Here is a 17,273-nt window from a genome sequence, read left to right on the forward strand (position 1 = left end):
ACATCCCAACACCTCACCAGCAAATAATGTTAACAAAAAAGACTGCATCTAATATAATCTCCTCTGGTGGTCAGCAGAGCTGAATCAGAACTTAAGATATCTTGGAAAGTTTGTACCCACTCGTCCTCCAGGATTTTTTCCCCAACAACATCTCTGTCGGAGCAGCAGAGCTATAGCCCTTCCAGAGGAGGGTCAGAAAAGGAAGAGCAGCTGAAGAAAAGCTAATCTCTGGTTAATTTTTGGTCTCTGCCAAAATTTTTCATGTAAGCTTGCCATTCTTGAACAGCACCCATGGAAGAGGAGACTGGACTCTCCTAGCTATCCTGGGGAAAGTCCCGTCCTGGTCCACCTGCACCATTTGCCTGAGGAAAGATGCCAAAACTAAGTTTAACTGTAGGTCTTTTATATTCCACGTCTACTGTAGACTGGGGCACTGAAATGATTTACCTGCCTAGTCTCTCTTCATTAAAACAGAAGTGGCTAAGTCCTGCGGGTGAAGCCCACACGGAAAAAAAAGGTGGACAGTTCTTTAGGCTTTCCCTCATACATTTAGTATTAAGGGGTACATGTACGTGCCACGATATTTGCCCTTTCAGGCACTGCAGTCTGTTTGCATGAGTGGGATTTCCTGGCATTTTAAAAGTCTTTTTGGTGCATTAAAGTAAAACTGCTTGGACATATAATTTATGACTAGGTATTAGGGGTGTGCAAAGTGGGCCCTGTTAGATTCAGATTTGGCCTGAATTGGGGACAGTGATTCGATTCGTTGATTCAGATTACTGTCTCTGATTTGATTTGGCCGAATCTGAACCTGAAGATTCAGTGCTGATTCGGGCTTTAAATGTTTTTTCTACATACCTCGAGGTACCAGGCGTGGCTCGTGACCACTGCGATGCTGGGGCAGATGGAACGTCCCACAGAAGCGTGGCCCCCACTGCCCCATGTGCCAGAAGTACTTTTGGTCCACTTCTGGATCCGCCAGGGAGCACACTGGGGGCCCCCCCCATCTTCCCTTGGCTCTGCAATCAGCTGTGGGGGGGCCCCGGGTACCCCCAGACCCAGAAGGCACCAGTCACTGAGCCGGGGGGGCATGGGGAGGCCCCACTGTGCACTCCCTGGTGGATCCAGAAGTGCATCAGAAGTGCTTTGAGGCCCCAATGCTTCTGCAGGACGCTCCATCCACCCCACCATTGCAGCATTCACGAGCCGCCTGCTATCTTGAGGTATACAGAAAAAACATTTAAAGCTATGTCTATGTCCAAATAGCCAAATCTTTCCGAATCTCTCCAAATTGATTTGGAGAGCTCCGATTCAATTCAGAGAGATTAAAGGGTCTCATGATTCAATCTGGTTTTGCAGATTCTGCCATCAAAAAAGGTCGAATTGAATCAGGGACCAAAGCTTTGCACAGCCCTACTGGGTATCATGTCACTAACCTCCCCACACACCCTCAGGCAGGCTGCATCTGTAGAGGTAGAAAAGAACTGTTACATCAGGGGAAGAAAAAAGATAAGCCTGAGGTGAAAACTCATGAAAATGCTGAGCTTTGTCCGCAGCCTGTACCTTCTCCCCAACCCCTTTTTTCCCCCCAGTCTCTGGCCCTGCACAGAGCCATACTGCACAAATCCTACCGGCATCAGGCCTAGCATCTGGTAAAATACTGCCAGAGCTACAAAGAGGTAGGAGGCCCCTTTGGAGCATTAGCGCTATGTTTCACTCTTTAACCAGCACTTTCAGTAATTTAATTGTGCCCAAAGCTATGTTAAGGGAGAAAGTAGTAGCCAGTTGAGGACTCTTCCAGCAATTCCTAGAGCGGGTATCATTGAGGTTACTCTGACATGTTGGACACTTCAAATTAAGCAGTAATCGAATATAAAATGCATCTTACAGATGCTTGGAAAGCTTATTAGCTTGCTCAAAGCACACTCTCTAATGCCAGACAAGAGGCACTACTCCCCGAGTCATTTTGTGGTTTGGCTTCTGACAAGAAACTGGCAAGCACAAACACTCAGAAATATTAATTATGAGAAGAGGATTTGGGCTGTTTTTGGGGGGGTTGGGGCGGGGATCGTTCTTGCAGGATTGATTCTGACATGCAAATTACAAAGGATGGGTGAGCTGGGGAATAGGGAAGAAGGATGCCAGAGAAATTTGAAAAGGAAGATGTGAGAGAAGTGAACGAAGATATGTCACCATAGGAAACAGAGCCTACTGAGAAGGGAAAAAGAAAGCAAGACTGGTGGAGAGGGTCTTAAGAAACTATTCATGCAGAAGTTTATTAAAATGTTAATTCTGATCTTTTCCACACCTTTGAACAACATGCCGAGCTATCTCATTTGCTGCCCCTCTCTGACGACCATCATTAGTTTGAAGACAAACAAGAATAACCTGTAGGTTTGCCGTAGCTGACAGCTTTGCCCCTACTGTTTTAATGAGTTGCTTCCAGCATGCTTGTGCTGTGTAACCAAGGCTCCCCTGGATGGTTTCCTGGGATGATCAAGACCATTTTTAGAACAGCTCCATGTGCATAGGCTGTGCCCTCACTAGCTACACAGATATAAGGGGATTTACATCTTTGGCACTTGTCTTCTCAGGGGGGTGGAAAAACTGTGAAGTACATCCTGAGGATGCCTGTGAAGTAACTGCTCAGAGTGCAGAGGGTTACTGGGTCTCGCAAAGTATCAACAAAGGGAACAGAAATGTGGGTACCAAGAGTGTTAATACAGAACCTAGGACACTCATGCAGGTAAATCAAAGCAGTTGGCATTGCCACGCTGATGTTTTCTATATCCTGGTCCAGCCCAGACGGCTGTGAGATGGCCCATGATCACGTGTGTCAATTCCTGGATTCAGTTTCGGGCAGTTTGAACTGAGCACGTGGTTTCTGGTAGGGAAAACAGAATTTGATTCTCTATTTCTATGGCTTAGTCTGGCCTATAAATTTCAGGTCCGGATTCATCCTTATCCTAAAGCTGACCAGGGGCTTGTTTAGGCCCATAAGTTTGAAGTTTTGGTTTGAGCTCATTTTTTTTTTTCAAAACTGAAAGATTTTGGTCTTTATCAGCCTCAGAACTCAAGAACGCTTTTTTTTCACCCCTGAGTTCATGTCTGTCCTGGTGCTGCAGTATTCAGATAAGGAGTTTAAAGTTATCAAAAAAAGATATCACCTGCAAAAACCTTCAGAAGTCTAAAGCCGATCAAGATTGCCATAGCAAGCACACATCAGTTCAGGCTGCGACTATAAGTGCCTTTGGCAACCATACACTACATATAATAAACCTAGTGGCCTACCCTCTCTCTCATTTGTCCCAACACACCGACATGTCCACAGCATGGAGCATGGTCTGGTGTTATTGCTTGTGCCTGCACTATAACTCATATGCAGGTGACAAGATTTCATACAGGTAGCACACCAACAACCTTCAAGAGCTCTTATAAACATACTGTACCAACAGATTAGACAATTGCTCCTTTAATGTGATAAAGCAATCCCAGCTGATATGCATTCTCCTGACTAATGCCATCTGTGACCTTTACCAAGCATACCAGCATCAGAAAATTTTATAGTGTGGGTACTCTAGAAAGAACATATTCCCCAGATGAAAGATTCTTACTCCCCAGAAAGCAAAATAATCTATTTACAAGTGCTTGTAATTAAATCTAGACTTTAAGACAGTGGTTAAATAGCTAACAGCTACATAATTCAATTCCAGCAGCACAAACTCTCCATGTCGCTTGATACAAAACAACAGAGGCAGCTACCTAACTTATATCATCTGCAATTCCATGAGCACATTTACATGTCAACTGGCATAATTAAGTGCCTAGTGCTTTTTTTTCCACTGGATAATTTATTTCTGATTTTCTCTTCTTAGCTTGTTAATAGTAAATCCAATTAAAAACCCTGTTCTTTACAAGTCTAATAAACAACCAAATACAGATTTGTGTAGTGTGGCAATTTTCGGTCAAGTAGATTCATTGCTTGTCAAATCCCTGTTCTGTCTTACCAATGGCTTGATTTTAATTAAATGTTAGTATCCCCCATTAAATTTAAATTAAGGCATCACTTACACACGAACGGTTGCATCCAATCTGCATGCTTAACTGAAAGGTTGCAATTCCATTCCAAAAGAATTTTGCAACTTTTTCTGTTCATTCCCTTCCATTGCTCATGAGGCAAGAGCAACAATGGTCCACAAATTGAGACACAGAGCGCATAGGAGATAGTAGTCTTTATCTCGGTAAGAATTCATAGGTCAGGGCAATGCAGCTGTTCATGAAACTATAGCAGTAGACACACAATGTTAACACACAAGCAGCTTGGTACCATATATAGTAATAGAACAGATGGTAACAAAAGGGTCCTATCTCTGCAGAAAGGTATTGCCAATACTTGGTATATGGCAAGTCAAAAACAAATAAATAAAAGGAACCTCCATATTAGCCTATCTTAGATATTAATAGCATGACATAAAGCTGCCAGAGAAACAAGGAACCTCGGTGATGCCTTGCAGATAGAAGTCTGTCTCTCTCTCCGTCTCCCCACTCTCTTCAAAATGAAGTTAGCGCTGGTGAACAATATTAGCTAGGCAGCCCTGGAGACTGAGGTCTGTGGTATTTATTTATAGCACAGATAAACACGGCACAGCTGAGAAGGGAGCTCATTCCCTGTGACACATGCTGTCCTTCGCCTTTTAACAGAATCTGATGCCAAAGGGGCTACATGAGGCAGAGGATGATCTCTGCTAAGGAATGGGCTAGGAACCATCACCAACAACTAACTTTTGGAGTCAAGGTGAAGGCCCTGCTTCCTTGCTGCCTTGTACCTTGCACAGCCCCACAAAGCCAGACACCACTAAGCGCAAAAGCTAACAAGTCAGAGTTCTCTCTACTGCACTGTAACCAGCAGAAACATATTATGACCGCTCCCAAAGATGTAAAAGGGTTGCATTGCAATAAGGAGCCCTGTCCTCCTTCTCCAGCTTCCTGGAACTCAGCAAGCATGTCTACAACATCACGGCCAAATCCATCCCTCATGATGGTTCAGAAGAATTAGCTCTTGAAATTCCTATAATGCAACAAGTAGTCACATGGACTTGTCTCTACAGGGAGCTTGTGCAAAACTTCTTTGACCACTGTTGGCTCCTATAAGCCAAGAGTGTGCTCATTGCCAAAAAGCCAACAGCATCCTGGGTTCTATTAAAAGAAGTGCCACTTGCAAATCAAGAAAAGTGATTCTTTCACTCTACTCAACACTGGTGATGCCTCACCTGGAGTGCTGTGTCCAGTTTTGGGCCCCATACTTCAAGAAGGATGTGGACACATTGGCAAGAGCCCAGTGCAGAGTAACAAAAATGATTATGGAGCTGGAAAACATGACTTATGAGGAAAGGCTGAAAAAAACTTGAGCTTTTTTAGCCTGGAAAATACCTGAAAGGCAATTAGCAAGAAGGAAATGTTTTTTTGTCTGTGGCCACAGGGACCTGGATTAGGAGAAATTGTCTCAGGCTGCAGCTAACAAAATTTAGGCTGGAAATTAGGAGGCATTTTCTGACTCTCAGGGTGCTCAAGCATTGGAACAAACTGCCTAGGAAAACTGGAGTCTCCATCAGTGGAAATTTCAAGACCATGTTGGACAGACACGTGGCTGGGATGGTTTCGTCAGAGACAGTCCTGTCTTGAGCAAGGGACTGGCCTAAATGACCTTGTGAGGTCCCTTCCAACCCTACTTTGCTATTATTCCTATAACTCATCATGATGAGACACTCAGCCCCATGAGTTTTTGATTTGGCTTTAGGCTTTGAGGTCACCAAGCAGGTAGTGTAATCTTTAAAATCATCCTCCCCAAGACAAGCATTTACAGGACTGGAAGAGCTATAAATTGTTTGTACAAAGAGAATCGATTTTAATAAAGCCCTTAAGTATGCATCTTAGAGATCGTTCTTCTGTACCATGCATTGTCTGCGCCAGCACAGACTGAGGCTAGGCCTTGAAGTAATTTGGCAGACTGCAAAGTCAAGATAATATGGAAAATAACAAATCTGGTTTCAGCTTAGTCTGGGGAGAGGCAGAAGGGAACTTCTATCGTAAGCATTTTTAAAGTGTTTCCCCAATGCTTATTATAGCAATATTGAAGCACCTCATACACAAATTTAAAAAAAGCATTTAACATAATGGAGGCAACGAGTTTAGCAAATGCCAAAGAAAGTGGGAAAAACCTACTTCTTTAAGGAGCCTGCCAAAGGACTTTGAGTGGGTGTAATTCATCCTACAGCACATAAATAAGTACAGTATCTAGCAAGGGTAAAAATGACAAAAAAACCCCAAAACAAAACCATTAATCCTCATGCTTCAGGGGCATGTGCTGATCCTTTAGTGGAATCAGGAAGAAATTTTCTCCCCACAACAGCAGAAAACTGCAGCGTTAACTAGGTGCACGCCATGGCATGGGTTTCACAACCAGTGCAGAACCTTGTACTGATGAATGAAGGGTGTGGTGGGCCAGTAGGGGGCGCTCCTGCGTTGAGTCGCCCACCTCCCTGCGTCTGACCACCTTCCAGGCTCTGAGTGCCTCCCTGGGGCGCCTCACATCCCGCTGACCCCCTTCCTGGAGCACACTCGCTAGCCTGGGGGTAACGTAAGCTGCCACCACCCCGAGAAGGGGCTCTCTTGGTCCTGTGTCCTCAGGGAAACACAGGCCTAATAGTTCTACGGGTACTCAACCCATTAAAGGCACTTGGGGCGCTTCCCCAAGTCGGGGGTCAAAAAGGAAAGTCTCCCTTAGTTTGCAGACCTAAGGGGCCTCTTAGGCATAAATTTAGACCCACCCCTCAATTAGTCTCCTACACCCGACACAAAGGAAAACTTTATTGATTACAGGGGTAGGGTGAAAATAGGGTACAAGATTGAGCAGTCTCACAGAAATCCCATAGAGCAAAACAGTCTGGCTGAGGTAGCCTTTTGATCACACATCTGAGTTACTGCCAGCTAGATATCCAGCCAGATCTCGAGTAGCTTACTCACAAGCATCATCCCGAGGCTGTTGGAGATCCCCTCTGGAGCCAGGCCGTTCCTCGCTCACGAGTTTTGGGGGAGAGAGCCAGTTTCAGATGGTAAAGTTCCTCTCTAAGTCTGAGTCCCCCGCATGGCTGCTGCCCCCTCCTCCTGGGCAGTCATAATTTATATAGCCCCTGTGACCTCATTCGCCTGGCCCAGTGGAGGCCAGCTCCGGTGAGCTGCCGGCCAACCAATCTGAAATACATCACTAGTTGCCGGGCAGACACTAGCCCACCAGGTAGATGCCCCTCACCCAGGTAGCTGATACCAGTCCCGTAGGCAGAGGGAGCAGGTTTCCCCCTCCCTCAGGAGTGTAGCCAGCTCAGGTTACCTAAAGAGATAGGGTACGGGTGTGTCTCCTCTGCTGGGCCCATCCTAATCAAATAGTCACAGCACAGAGATTTTGGGGAGAAACAAAGGTGGCTTCCTGCCACAAAGGGTAGGACACTGGATATGATGGAACAACTGTTTGTCTCTGTCTTTCATATTTTATGTCTCTTTAAGAGAAAGCTAAAGAAAGACAGATTTGCCAGTGGTCTTTATTAGGACTGTGCGAAGCTTCGGTCTTTGATTCGATTCAGCAGAGATTTGGTCCAATCTCTGAATCGAATCAAGAGACCCTTTAATCTCTCCAAATTGAATTGATCCAGAGAGATTTGGAAAGATCTGATGATTCGGATACAGACACAGCACTCCTGTGGGATGCTCCATCTGCCCCACCATCCCAGCGTTCACGAGCCACACCTGGTACCTCGAGGTATGTAGAAAAAACATTTAAAGCTGTGTTAATGGCCGAATTGCTGATTCTCTGAATCTGCATCAAATCTTCAGATTCAGATTTGGCCAAGTCGAACTGGGGACAATGATCTGAATCAATGAATTGAATCACTGGCTCCAGTATGGGCCGAATCCAAATCTGAATCAAATACGGCCCGTTTCGCACACCCCTAGTCTTTATTTTATTTTGACTCTGGAAAATTAGGAAACTAGGAGTGAATTTCAATCCCGCTCTTGTGATAAGTGAGTGCAGCTGTAAACTTGGAAAAGCTTGCACGTTTTATTTTGTAACACCAAGCTCCCGAACTTAACCCTCTTGCTTGTTTTAAAGTCACCCCTTAGAGGGACATGTTTGCTGTCCCTGGGCCCAAAGCAGCAGGGAAAGTCAGAGAGCTCTGTACAAGGGAGGGAGAAGGGAACGTGTTTCCCCAGTGCTTATTTAATTCATATTAAAAACATGTAATTAGGCTCCAATGTGAAATTTATTAACATAAAATCTTCTATCGAAGCTAGTTACAAAAGACAACATCTAAAACAACATGTTAAGTAGTTCATATTTATGCAGGAAATCCCCAAGCCAGGGCACTTCACAATACAAAAAAATACAGATAACATTGTGGCACTGGCGTAGCTAGACTTTCACTAGTTGACAAAGAGCTGTAGTGCAAAAGCTGCTATGTTCACAGAAAGTTCCCTTGAATTTTTAGAAGAACATTTACAAAGCTGCATAAGGTATTTGCATGTTCAGTTTCTATTAAAACTAATGAGCACTGGGCATCCAAACCCCAAAGTATCTTTTTGAAAATCTCAGCATTAATGTTCAGGACATTGGTTCCCAAGATGAGACATAGAGATGTATAAATAATGGATTTTTCAGGTCATGGGCATTTCTTGAAACAACTGCAAGAGCAGCAAACCTGTCCTCCGAAACTTTTTAATACGGGGTCAAGATGAAATTATTTCTGTTTTAGATAATATCAAAATGGGCAGGCATCTCAACAGGGAAAATGTTCGATGTTTGGAAAATGACAAGACAAAATGTTTTGATATTTTCAGCACCGTAAGTGAGCCGCAAAAATCACTAGTTAATGGAACAGGCATTTGCTTTGGAAAACAGGACAAGTATGATTTGCACTCCCAAGGAAAGGAGTTCAGTTGACTCACCTTGTTTTCGAAGATTATTTCAATAAATATCAACAGAATTTCAGTGATGAAGATCACCAGGAGGACCCAGAAGAACTGTGCAGAGAAAGAGAAAGCAGGCCATTAGCACTGTTCTGAGCTATATTGCTCTATTAAATTTAAATGGTCACAAGTCATGAAAAAAGGCTGCGTTACTTGTATCACATTGTCATTTTAGTACAATAGCAGTAACAACTATGTTGCATTACAATTCCCAGGCAGCTCACCTTTCAACGAACCAGGAATCTGAAGGCTTTAGGTGCACAGCATGTGAATGAGGGTGAGAAATAAAGGAAGATTTGGAAACACAGATGAAAATTTGCATAAAAGCTCTGCTCCCATTCTGGCACCTAAATTGAGCATTTGGATTTAAATTGAGAGTTCCTGAGCTCTTTATAATCTGGTCATTTCATTTAGCTGTAATGAAGACAAAATTTCTTTTCCTTTGAGAAGGGAAGTGAGGGAATAGCACAGATATGCTTCTGTAGCCAAAAAAACCTAACACTACTGGGTGTGTACATACATACTAACTTTCTGACAGTTAAGCTGACTTAACTTTTTTAAGTTGACTTAACTGTCAGAGTGTACACAAGTATGTGGAACAGAGTCAATTTAAATGTGGCACAAGATAATACACCTCTGAGATGGATTATCTTTAGTTGCATTTGTTAAGTTGACTCAGCTCACAAGATGGTTGCCACTAGAGCTGTGTGAAGCTTCAGGTGCCGTTTCGATGCAGAGGAGATTCAGCTCGATTCAGCGGCTGAATCTCCAAATCTGAATCAGATCAGGAGACCAGTTAAAAGGTCTGAATCTATTTGAAGCTCTCCGAATTGATTTGGAAAAGATTTGGACAGCTTCAGAAATTTGGGCAATCCCTGCTTGCTGCTGCAGGGAGCTAGACCCGGACTCCATGCTCGTAAGTAGGGAGCAGAGGAGTGGGGGCTGAAGGAGGGACCAAGGGGGTCCCCTGCCAGGCCCCATCCCCTGCCCACTCTCCCAGCCCCCCTGAGTGCTCTGCAACTCCTGCCCGCTTCCCCAGCTCCCCCCATGGCTGCCCCACCTGGCCCCAGCTTGTGGGTCTTTAAAAAAAGCCCCCACCCACTGGCTGCTGCCAGGCAGGGGGCAATCCCCACTGCCCCATGCTGCGTGGGGGGCTCTGCTACGAGCCTCCCAACCCCTACCTGCTCTCCCAGCACCCCTCTCCTGGCTGCCTCGCTCGCTGCAGCTCCTGGCTCTTAAAAAAAAAAAAAAAAAAAATAGAAAAAAGCCTCACACTCACCCACTGCTGCAGCAGCCTTGGGGCTTCTGGGAGCAGTGCAGGGAGAGGTAAGGTGCAGTGGAGGGCAGCGGGGATCACCCCACCACCTGGCAGCAACCAGTGAGTGGGGACTTTTTTTTTTTTTTTTTTTTTAAGAGCCAGGAGCTGGGACCAGGAGAGTGGGCGGGGATGGGGGCTTGTGACAGATTCAGCTGAATCAATTCAGGACAGTGATTTGAATCACATAATCAAATCACTGTCCCCCGAATCGGCTGAATTTGAATCCAAGTGAATACTAGCCACTTTGCACAGGCCTAGCTGCCACCATGTCAAGGAGCTGTATGTGTGTATGCTCTGATGTGGCTTAACTTAAGTCACCTTAATTAAGTTGACTTAGTTAAGTCACCTTATTTTAAGTTCACTTACTACATGTGCATACACCCAGTCCTCCTAGCAAAATTCTCCACATGGGAATGAGAAAATCAGTGCAGAAAAAGTGAACATGATCTCTCAGGGAAGAGAGAGGTTTGCAACCTTACTAAATGACCTCTGTTAGTAAAGACTGATAAATTATACTTAGCACTTTTACAGCATCTTTCACCAGTGGATCCCTGGGTACCACATTAAATGTTCAGGCTGACGTTGCCAAATGCCTATGCCCAGTTAGGTTCCCATGTGTAGATTTAAATTCCTGATAGAAACTGTGGGTAGTTAGCCATTATGTGAGACTTTGTGAATTGTTTCTGTTAGGAGGAGAAAATGGCAAGGAAACCGACACTGACCCTTATGAAAATTCCCAAACAAGGAAACATGAAAAACCAATTAAGCATCAAATAAAGCACAGCACCAAACCAACCCATAAAAACCAAACCAACCCATAAAATGGGTGGTTGACGTGAATAGATCTAATGCCAGGACTCTGATTTTGCCTGTGTCTTAGTAAACTTTCCCTGACTGATGTGATGGGCTAGCTGGCAGTGACTTAGCCCAGGGGTTTTGAAAAGGAAAAAGATGATTGGAGGACTTGGAATTCCCTTTCCTCACCAATCAGGCCCCAGAGACTCACCCTCCATGTCCCCTGATTGGCCCCTTGGGTCACCTGGAGGGGGATAAAAGGGGCAGCGTGGCTGACTCAGGGAAGACCAGCAAGGGACCACAAAGAAGAAGCTACAAAGAGCTGGCAAGAGCTGAGCCAGTGGGGCAGGAGCAGTGCCCCAGAAGAGCCTGAAGGAGCAGGACCTGCAGGCAGCAGTTGGACCCTCAGCAGTGCAGCGTGCGGCCGGCAGGAGGGGCTCTGTGCTGGGCTCCACGATCCTCTACGAGAGGCTGCAGCCTGCAGGAGAGGCTCCCCAGCAAGGATCTGGGCAGTGACGTGAGAGGTTCCCAGCTCTGCTTCCAGCTCCTCCAATCAGAGGCCAGGCAGCTCAACGTGGGGCCGGGGCTCCAGGAAGGTCAAGACCCCTAGCAGGCTGGAGCACCAGTGGTGCCACCAGTGGTGGTTGGGTGGCAGCGTTCCTGCCTACCACATGGGAGATCTGAGTCCAACTCCCAGCTGGAGTGACTTGGGGTGAGTGAGCTAACAAGAAGCAAATCTTCTTGCCGTGGAAAGGGGCCACTGTGTTTCCTGCCTCTCCAGGTACCTAGGCCCTATATTTCCTTGTCATTTGACATTTTGTGCCTTTTTATATTTCACCAACCAGTATTGTTTGCTTCATTGTTTGCATTTTATATTTTGTTAACCCTGTCTTTTGTCAATGACTGTAAGTGTCTAACCTTTGTTGAATCCTGCCCCCTTGGAGCATTGTAGTGTCCACTATACCATCTGATTTATGCCTGTTATGTTCCCAGTATTGTTCCCTCATTAAAAGGTATATGGTTAAGTCCCCATTGGTGGTCTGGCTCTGCTGTATAGGAGGAGGAGAGATCTTATACCTCCCACAGTGCTTGTGCACCTACTTTGATCCCTTCAACTGGAGAGGGGGTACCTCTTGGGAGTACTGCCCGGGTTACACTTATACCCTACTGTAGTTGGCTAGAAACAACTGATTTGGAGAACAGGCTTGCTACTGAAGATCTAGGGCTTCCACAGTGTTGATTTAGAAAATGGTATTTAAAGATTTGGTTTTAGGGAATTGGCTTATATGCATCCGAATGGTTTAAGATGGGCAGCAGGAGTTAATTGATTTTTAAGAAGCCAGGGTCTCACACAAACAGAGTTTCTCCAGCTTCCAAGGAAGACAGGCTGGTTAACACAACAAGGCCAACGGATACAAAACAGTGTGGGAACTGAGAGAGTATGCACCATACTGCTCATAATAAGAGATAAAATGGTAGCAGCTAACAATGCCCCAGAGCAGGGGGCCTGAGTCCCAGTTTTGGGGGAGCAGACCACATTATGAGAAGACCCAGAAGGACCAAATTAATATATCTGCATGGTGGGACTGTGTGAAATTTCACCCAGTGTTTTGTTTAGAAGCTGTTTTGATGCATTTTGAGCTTGAAACAGTTAAATCGAAATGAAACAAAAGCCTTTGGAAAAGCTTCGAAACAAAACAAGGGAACTTGAAACATTTCAAAAGTTTTGAAATGTGCAGGCTTACTAGATTTAGGTCCCATCCTGGCCGGCAGGACCCTCCTCCTGTTATCCAGCAAGCAGATCAGGGGCTCGCCTGCACCCCTGGGAGGGCTGCAGGAGCTGTGCCAGAGTCCTCCTGGGGATGCAGGCCCCCAATCTGCCTGCCAGATGACAAACCGGTGCTGGGCACAACCCGCACCCAGCGCTGGGAAGATTGGTGCTGCCACTGACCCCACGCAGCACCACCTGGCAGGCAGATCAGGAGCATTCACCCCCGGGAGGACTCTGGCACAGCCCCCGCAGGCCTCCTGGGGGTGCTGACAGGCCCCTGATCTGCCTGCCGGCTGACAGGAGCCGGGTACTGCTGCCTGGGGTCAGCAGCAGCCAGGGCCATCCCGGGGGGGGGGGGGTTGAATCGAGGCAGCCATCCTTGGCCCCGTACTTTGGGGGACCCTGCAGAGCCAGATGGAGTGGCCACGGTGACTCTGAGCCACCGGTGGCTTCGCATCTGGCCACTCACTACCCCTACCCTGCCACCGCCACTGATGGTGGCAGAGGCGGGTTCTTTGCATCCAGGGCACACAGAATCAGGGTAGGGGAAGGTCCCTGTACAAACTGATTTGCCCTGGGTCCTGCACCCTCTTTGGGTCAGGGGTGCGGGACCCAGGGCAAATCAGTTAGTGCTGGAACCTGCCCCTGCCCCGATCCTGTGCACCCCAGCAGGCAGATCAGGGACCTGCTGGCACCGCAGGAAGGGCTGCAGGGGCTGTGCCGGAGTCCTCCCAGGGGTGCATCGCCTGCCAGATGACAGGAGCTGGGTGCTGTTGCCTGGGGCCAGCAGCAGTACTGATCTTCCCGGTGCCGGGTGCAGGCTGTGCCCAGTGCTGGTCTGTCATGTGGCAGGCAGATCAGGGGCCTGCACCCCCAGAATGACTCCAGCACAGCCCCTGCAGCCCTCCCCAGGGTGCGGGAGAGCCCCCGATCTGCCTGCCAGATGAGAGGAGCTGGTGCTGCCACCTGGGACTGGCAGCAGCAGTGATTTTCCTGGTGATGGTCCCAGGTGGCAGCACCCGGCTTCTCTCATCTGGCAGGCAGATTGGGGGCCCGCACCTCCGGGAAGACTCTGGCACAGCCCCCGCAGCCCTCCCGGGGGTGCAGGCGAGCCCCCCCCCGATCTGCCTGCCTGCTGCATTTTATGTTTCTCCACAATAACCTATGGGCAAAACATCGAAACAGCAAAACAGTTTCGACGAAACAAAACAGAACAGTGCTTTTGAAACAAAACAAAACAAAACTCAAAACAAAACACTGTCCTGTCGAATTCTCGAAATGGAAGTTGGATTGGAACGGTGCTGTTTCACACAGCCCTAGTGCATGGGGCACAACACCAGCCCATCTCATTTACCCCACTGGAGGTGGGGAGTGGGCCTTGGCATCCCACCTCCAGACTGCTGGCATGCTGATATCTGACACCTAAGAGAGTGCCTCAGAGTCACTCACATCCTGACCAGATGTATTTTGACTCTGATGACAGCCCTGGGATTTGGTTGATATATAGAATTGCTTGATTGTTTGCATTGCTCCGGAACAAGGCCTCTGGGTCCTAAATCCAGAGCCAACACACAGGATCACCAGATAAAAGATCTCTGGACAAAAACCCAGTAAGTGGTAGTGATGGTCTAACCAGAGTGGTCAGAGAGAATCATAGATTCATAGTCATAGAGAAGTAGGGCTAAAAGGGACTTCCAGAGGTCATCCAGTCCCACCCCCACCTGAGGCAGGATCATCCCTACCCACATCAGCCCATACAACCATAATCTAAACTCTACATAAGACTACCATCAACCCTTATGTAACACAGACCTAACACCCTAACCTGCCACAGGTAAAGCAGGGGAACCATGGCAGACAATGAGAAGAGATAGCTCATATGAGATGTAAGCTATGCATTCACTTTTTCTCTGTAATTAAGCTTAAAATGCCATATCTAATTTGTCTTAAGAGAAAGGTAACTCTAGATGTGTTCAGTAAATTGTTTTTCTGAAGTCTATTTTCTCTGGTTAATAGACATGGATGTGTTATGATGAGTCCTGCATAAGTTATTTCATGCAGTTTGCCTTCACTGGGGGGAAAAAAACAAAAAACCCTGAGATTCCTATAGGGGTTGAGGCAGAGAGAGGTTCTGGAACCAGCACCCTACTGTCATCATGAGTCAAAAGCGCCTGGACAAAGGTGCCCTCTCCTCCAGAAGAGAAAATGCCAGAGAAAGCAAAAGGCAAATGCAGAGGAGAGAAGCCCAAAGACCCAGTAGGAGAGGAGAATGGTGAAAGCACAGCTCATGATATCTAGCCCGCGCATTCATGACACATCTGAGTAACCACAATGCCATGGCATTATAAGACCTCATCCTCAATTAGCTTTTAATATGTTTATTATGCCTTTTGCTTTTCTGATGCATTTGATTCAATGTAACAACCTATTTTCCTAATGGAGACAGTTTAATGAGAGACTGGTAAAAGCAGGTAACTCTTGTAGGATGTCAGCTCTTCCAACCTGGCTGATCAGGTTTTCTTTGTTGGAATGGAGGCATCTAAATGTGTCATGCTTGGGGGTTCCATCCTCAGCTACACCCCTTTGCTTTCCCTATTTCTTTTGTGAAGAAAGATGGTCTGACATCACCAGAATGAACAAGAATTTTGCTGTTAAACCCAATCCCAGTGGGGCCAGTAACTAATTGCAGTGCTGTCTGCGCTAAACTGCAGTGTCTAATGGCCAGTTACAGTACTTAGATGATATATTGCAAGAATTTATGCTCCTCTGTCCTAACTCGGTGTTTTTCAACACTTTGGGGCTGGCAGCCCCCTTTATCTGAAAACATTGCTCTCCCTCCCCTATATTTCTTAGAGTTAGAAATGTTCTACTGATAATAATGCAGCGCAGGGGAGGAGTGAGATTTGCATTGCTCTAAAATGTATTAAACTATGCAACAACTAGGCACTCACAGCAGTGTTTTCCTGACCTGGCTTGGGATCCTGACCTACCAGGTGGGACCTACCCATCCCACTAGGCAGCTGTTTCTTTGCTAGGTTTGGATAAAGGGAACTGCAGAGTTTGTGTGTTTGGATCTAGAACGATATGCTGCAATGAGGAGCAAGAAGTAGAAGCTCACTGTGGAAGGTGGAGCTAAGAAAAGCAGGATCTTAACTCACATAAGCTGGGAGAGAGCAGTGAACCACCAAATGACATTTCACAGTGCACTGCCCTTCCATTGGACCTCTGCAAGACAAACTCCCCACTTGACTGCAAGTTGTACTCCAGCTGTAAGTTTAAGTGCAACTCCCTAGTGAAGGATGAAACCAGAAGGCCCCAAGTCATTCCTGCCATGCCAATCCAGAGAAGCTACTTTGCTGACAACTTTGGTTGAAGATGGATGTCCCACCATGATGGTGAGGGACATTATAGCTAGTTGGTCTGCTCTGCTGAAACAGAAGCCATCTAGTCCTGCAGTTAGTCAATGCCAGGACTGTCTACAGCTCATGCTTCTGGCACTTAACCACAATAAGCCGTACTAGTAATATGTGACACTCCTACAGTGCTTTTTGTCCATAGAGCTCACAGCTCTTTGATCCCAGCTTCATGTAGCTCAGGCCTATTCTTATCAAATCCCACTGACTGATCAAGCCCAACTCCTTGATGAGACTGGAAGGCTGTTCTCTGCACATTTTACAGTGTAGAAGCATACCTGGAGGCTACATCTCTTAATAGTCTCTGATAGAATCCACTGGAAATAAAAATCGCCATAGTAACTAACAACCCCATCAGATGCCTTTGAAATACAAAGCAAGTTTATGAAGGCAATTTACTTACCAAGACCTTAAATTTGCTTCGGGTTTCATTTCAATGTGCATTTACAAAGCTTCTTTCAAGGCAAGTATCCCAGGGACTTTTATGTAAAGAAACCATTTACCAGACTCAATGAGACTGGTCAAAGCACTTCAAGGAGTATAAAGGCGGTTTCAATAGCACAGTTAGTACAAAAGAACATGCAAGCCTATAGTAACTCCACTGGAAACAGTGGTGATTACTTGGTACCCCAATAGCTTTGCTTCATTATCTTGTTAACAATTAATTGTTATAGTTACCACTGTGGAAATATCATCACCTGCATTATACTCTAAATCACGCCATAGTGAGTCTCCTGTAATTCAATCTGGATTTTTGAAATAAAGGAGTACAGTTAAGCAAGACTAATGATTGCTACCTTGTCTGCAGGCAGCAGCGATTAGGGCCATACCGAATACACAACGGAAATGAGCTGCTCAGTAGCTCCTTTAATCTTGCAGGTTTCCTTATGTGTGGACACCGCCCCCCCCCCCGAGCCCCTGCTAATTGGTGGGGGGCCCGCTTCTTCTCCTAATCATC

The 17,273-nt window shown here is 46.3% G+C and overlaps 1 protein-coding gene across 1 annotated transcript in view; it reads right to left on the minus strand.

The window, feature by feature from the left end:
* The window catches only part of LOC149862152 (tetraspanin-15-like), a 196,014-nt gene that overhangs the window by 107,934 nt on the left and 70,807 nt on the right, over window positions 1–17,273 (minus strand). Inside the window, exon 4 of the mRNA XM_090052857.1 lies at window positions 8,998–9,072. Coding sequence (XP_089908983.1) covers window positions 8,998–9,072 — 75 coding nt within the window. The remainder of the gene's footprint in view (window positions 1–8,997; window positions 9,073–17,273) is intronic.

The sequence above is a fragment of the Crocodylus siamensis genome, chromosome 6, assembly GCF_052110815.1.
Source record: "Crocodylus siamensis isolate JL-2025a chromosome 6, ASM5211081v1, whole genome shotgun sequence".
Classification (NCBI taxonomy): Eukaryota; Metazoa; Chordata; order Crocodylia; family Crocodylidae; genus Crocodylus; species Crocodylus siamensis.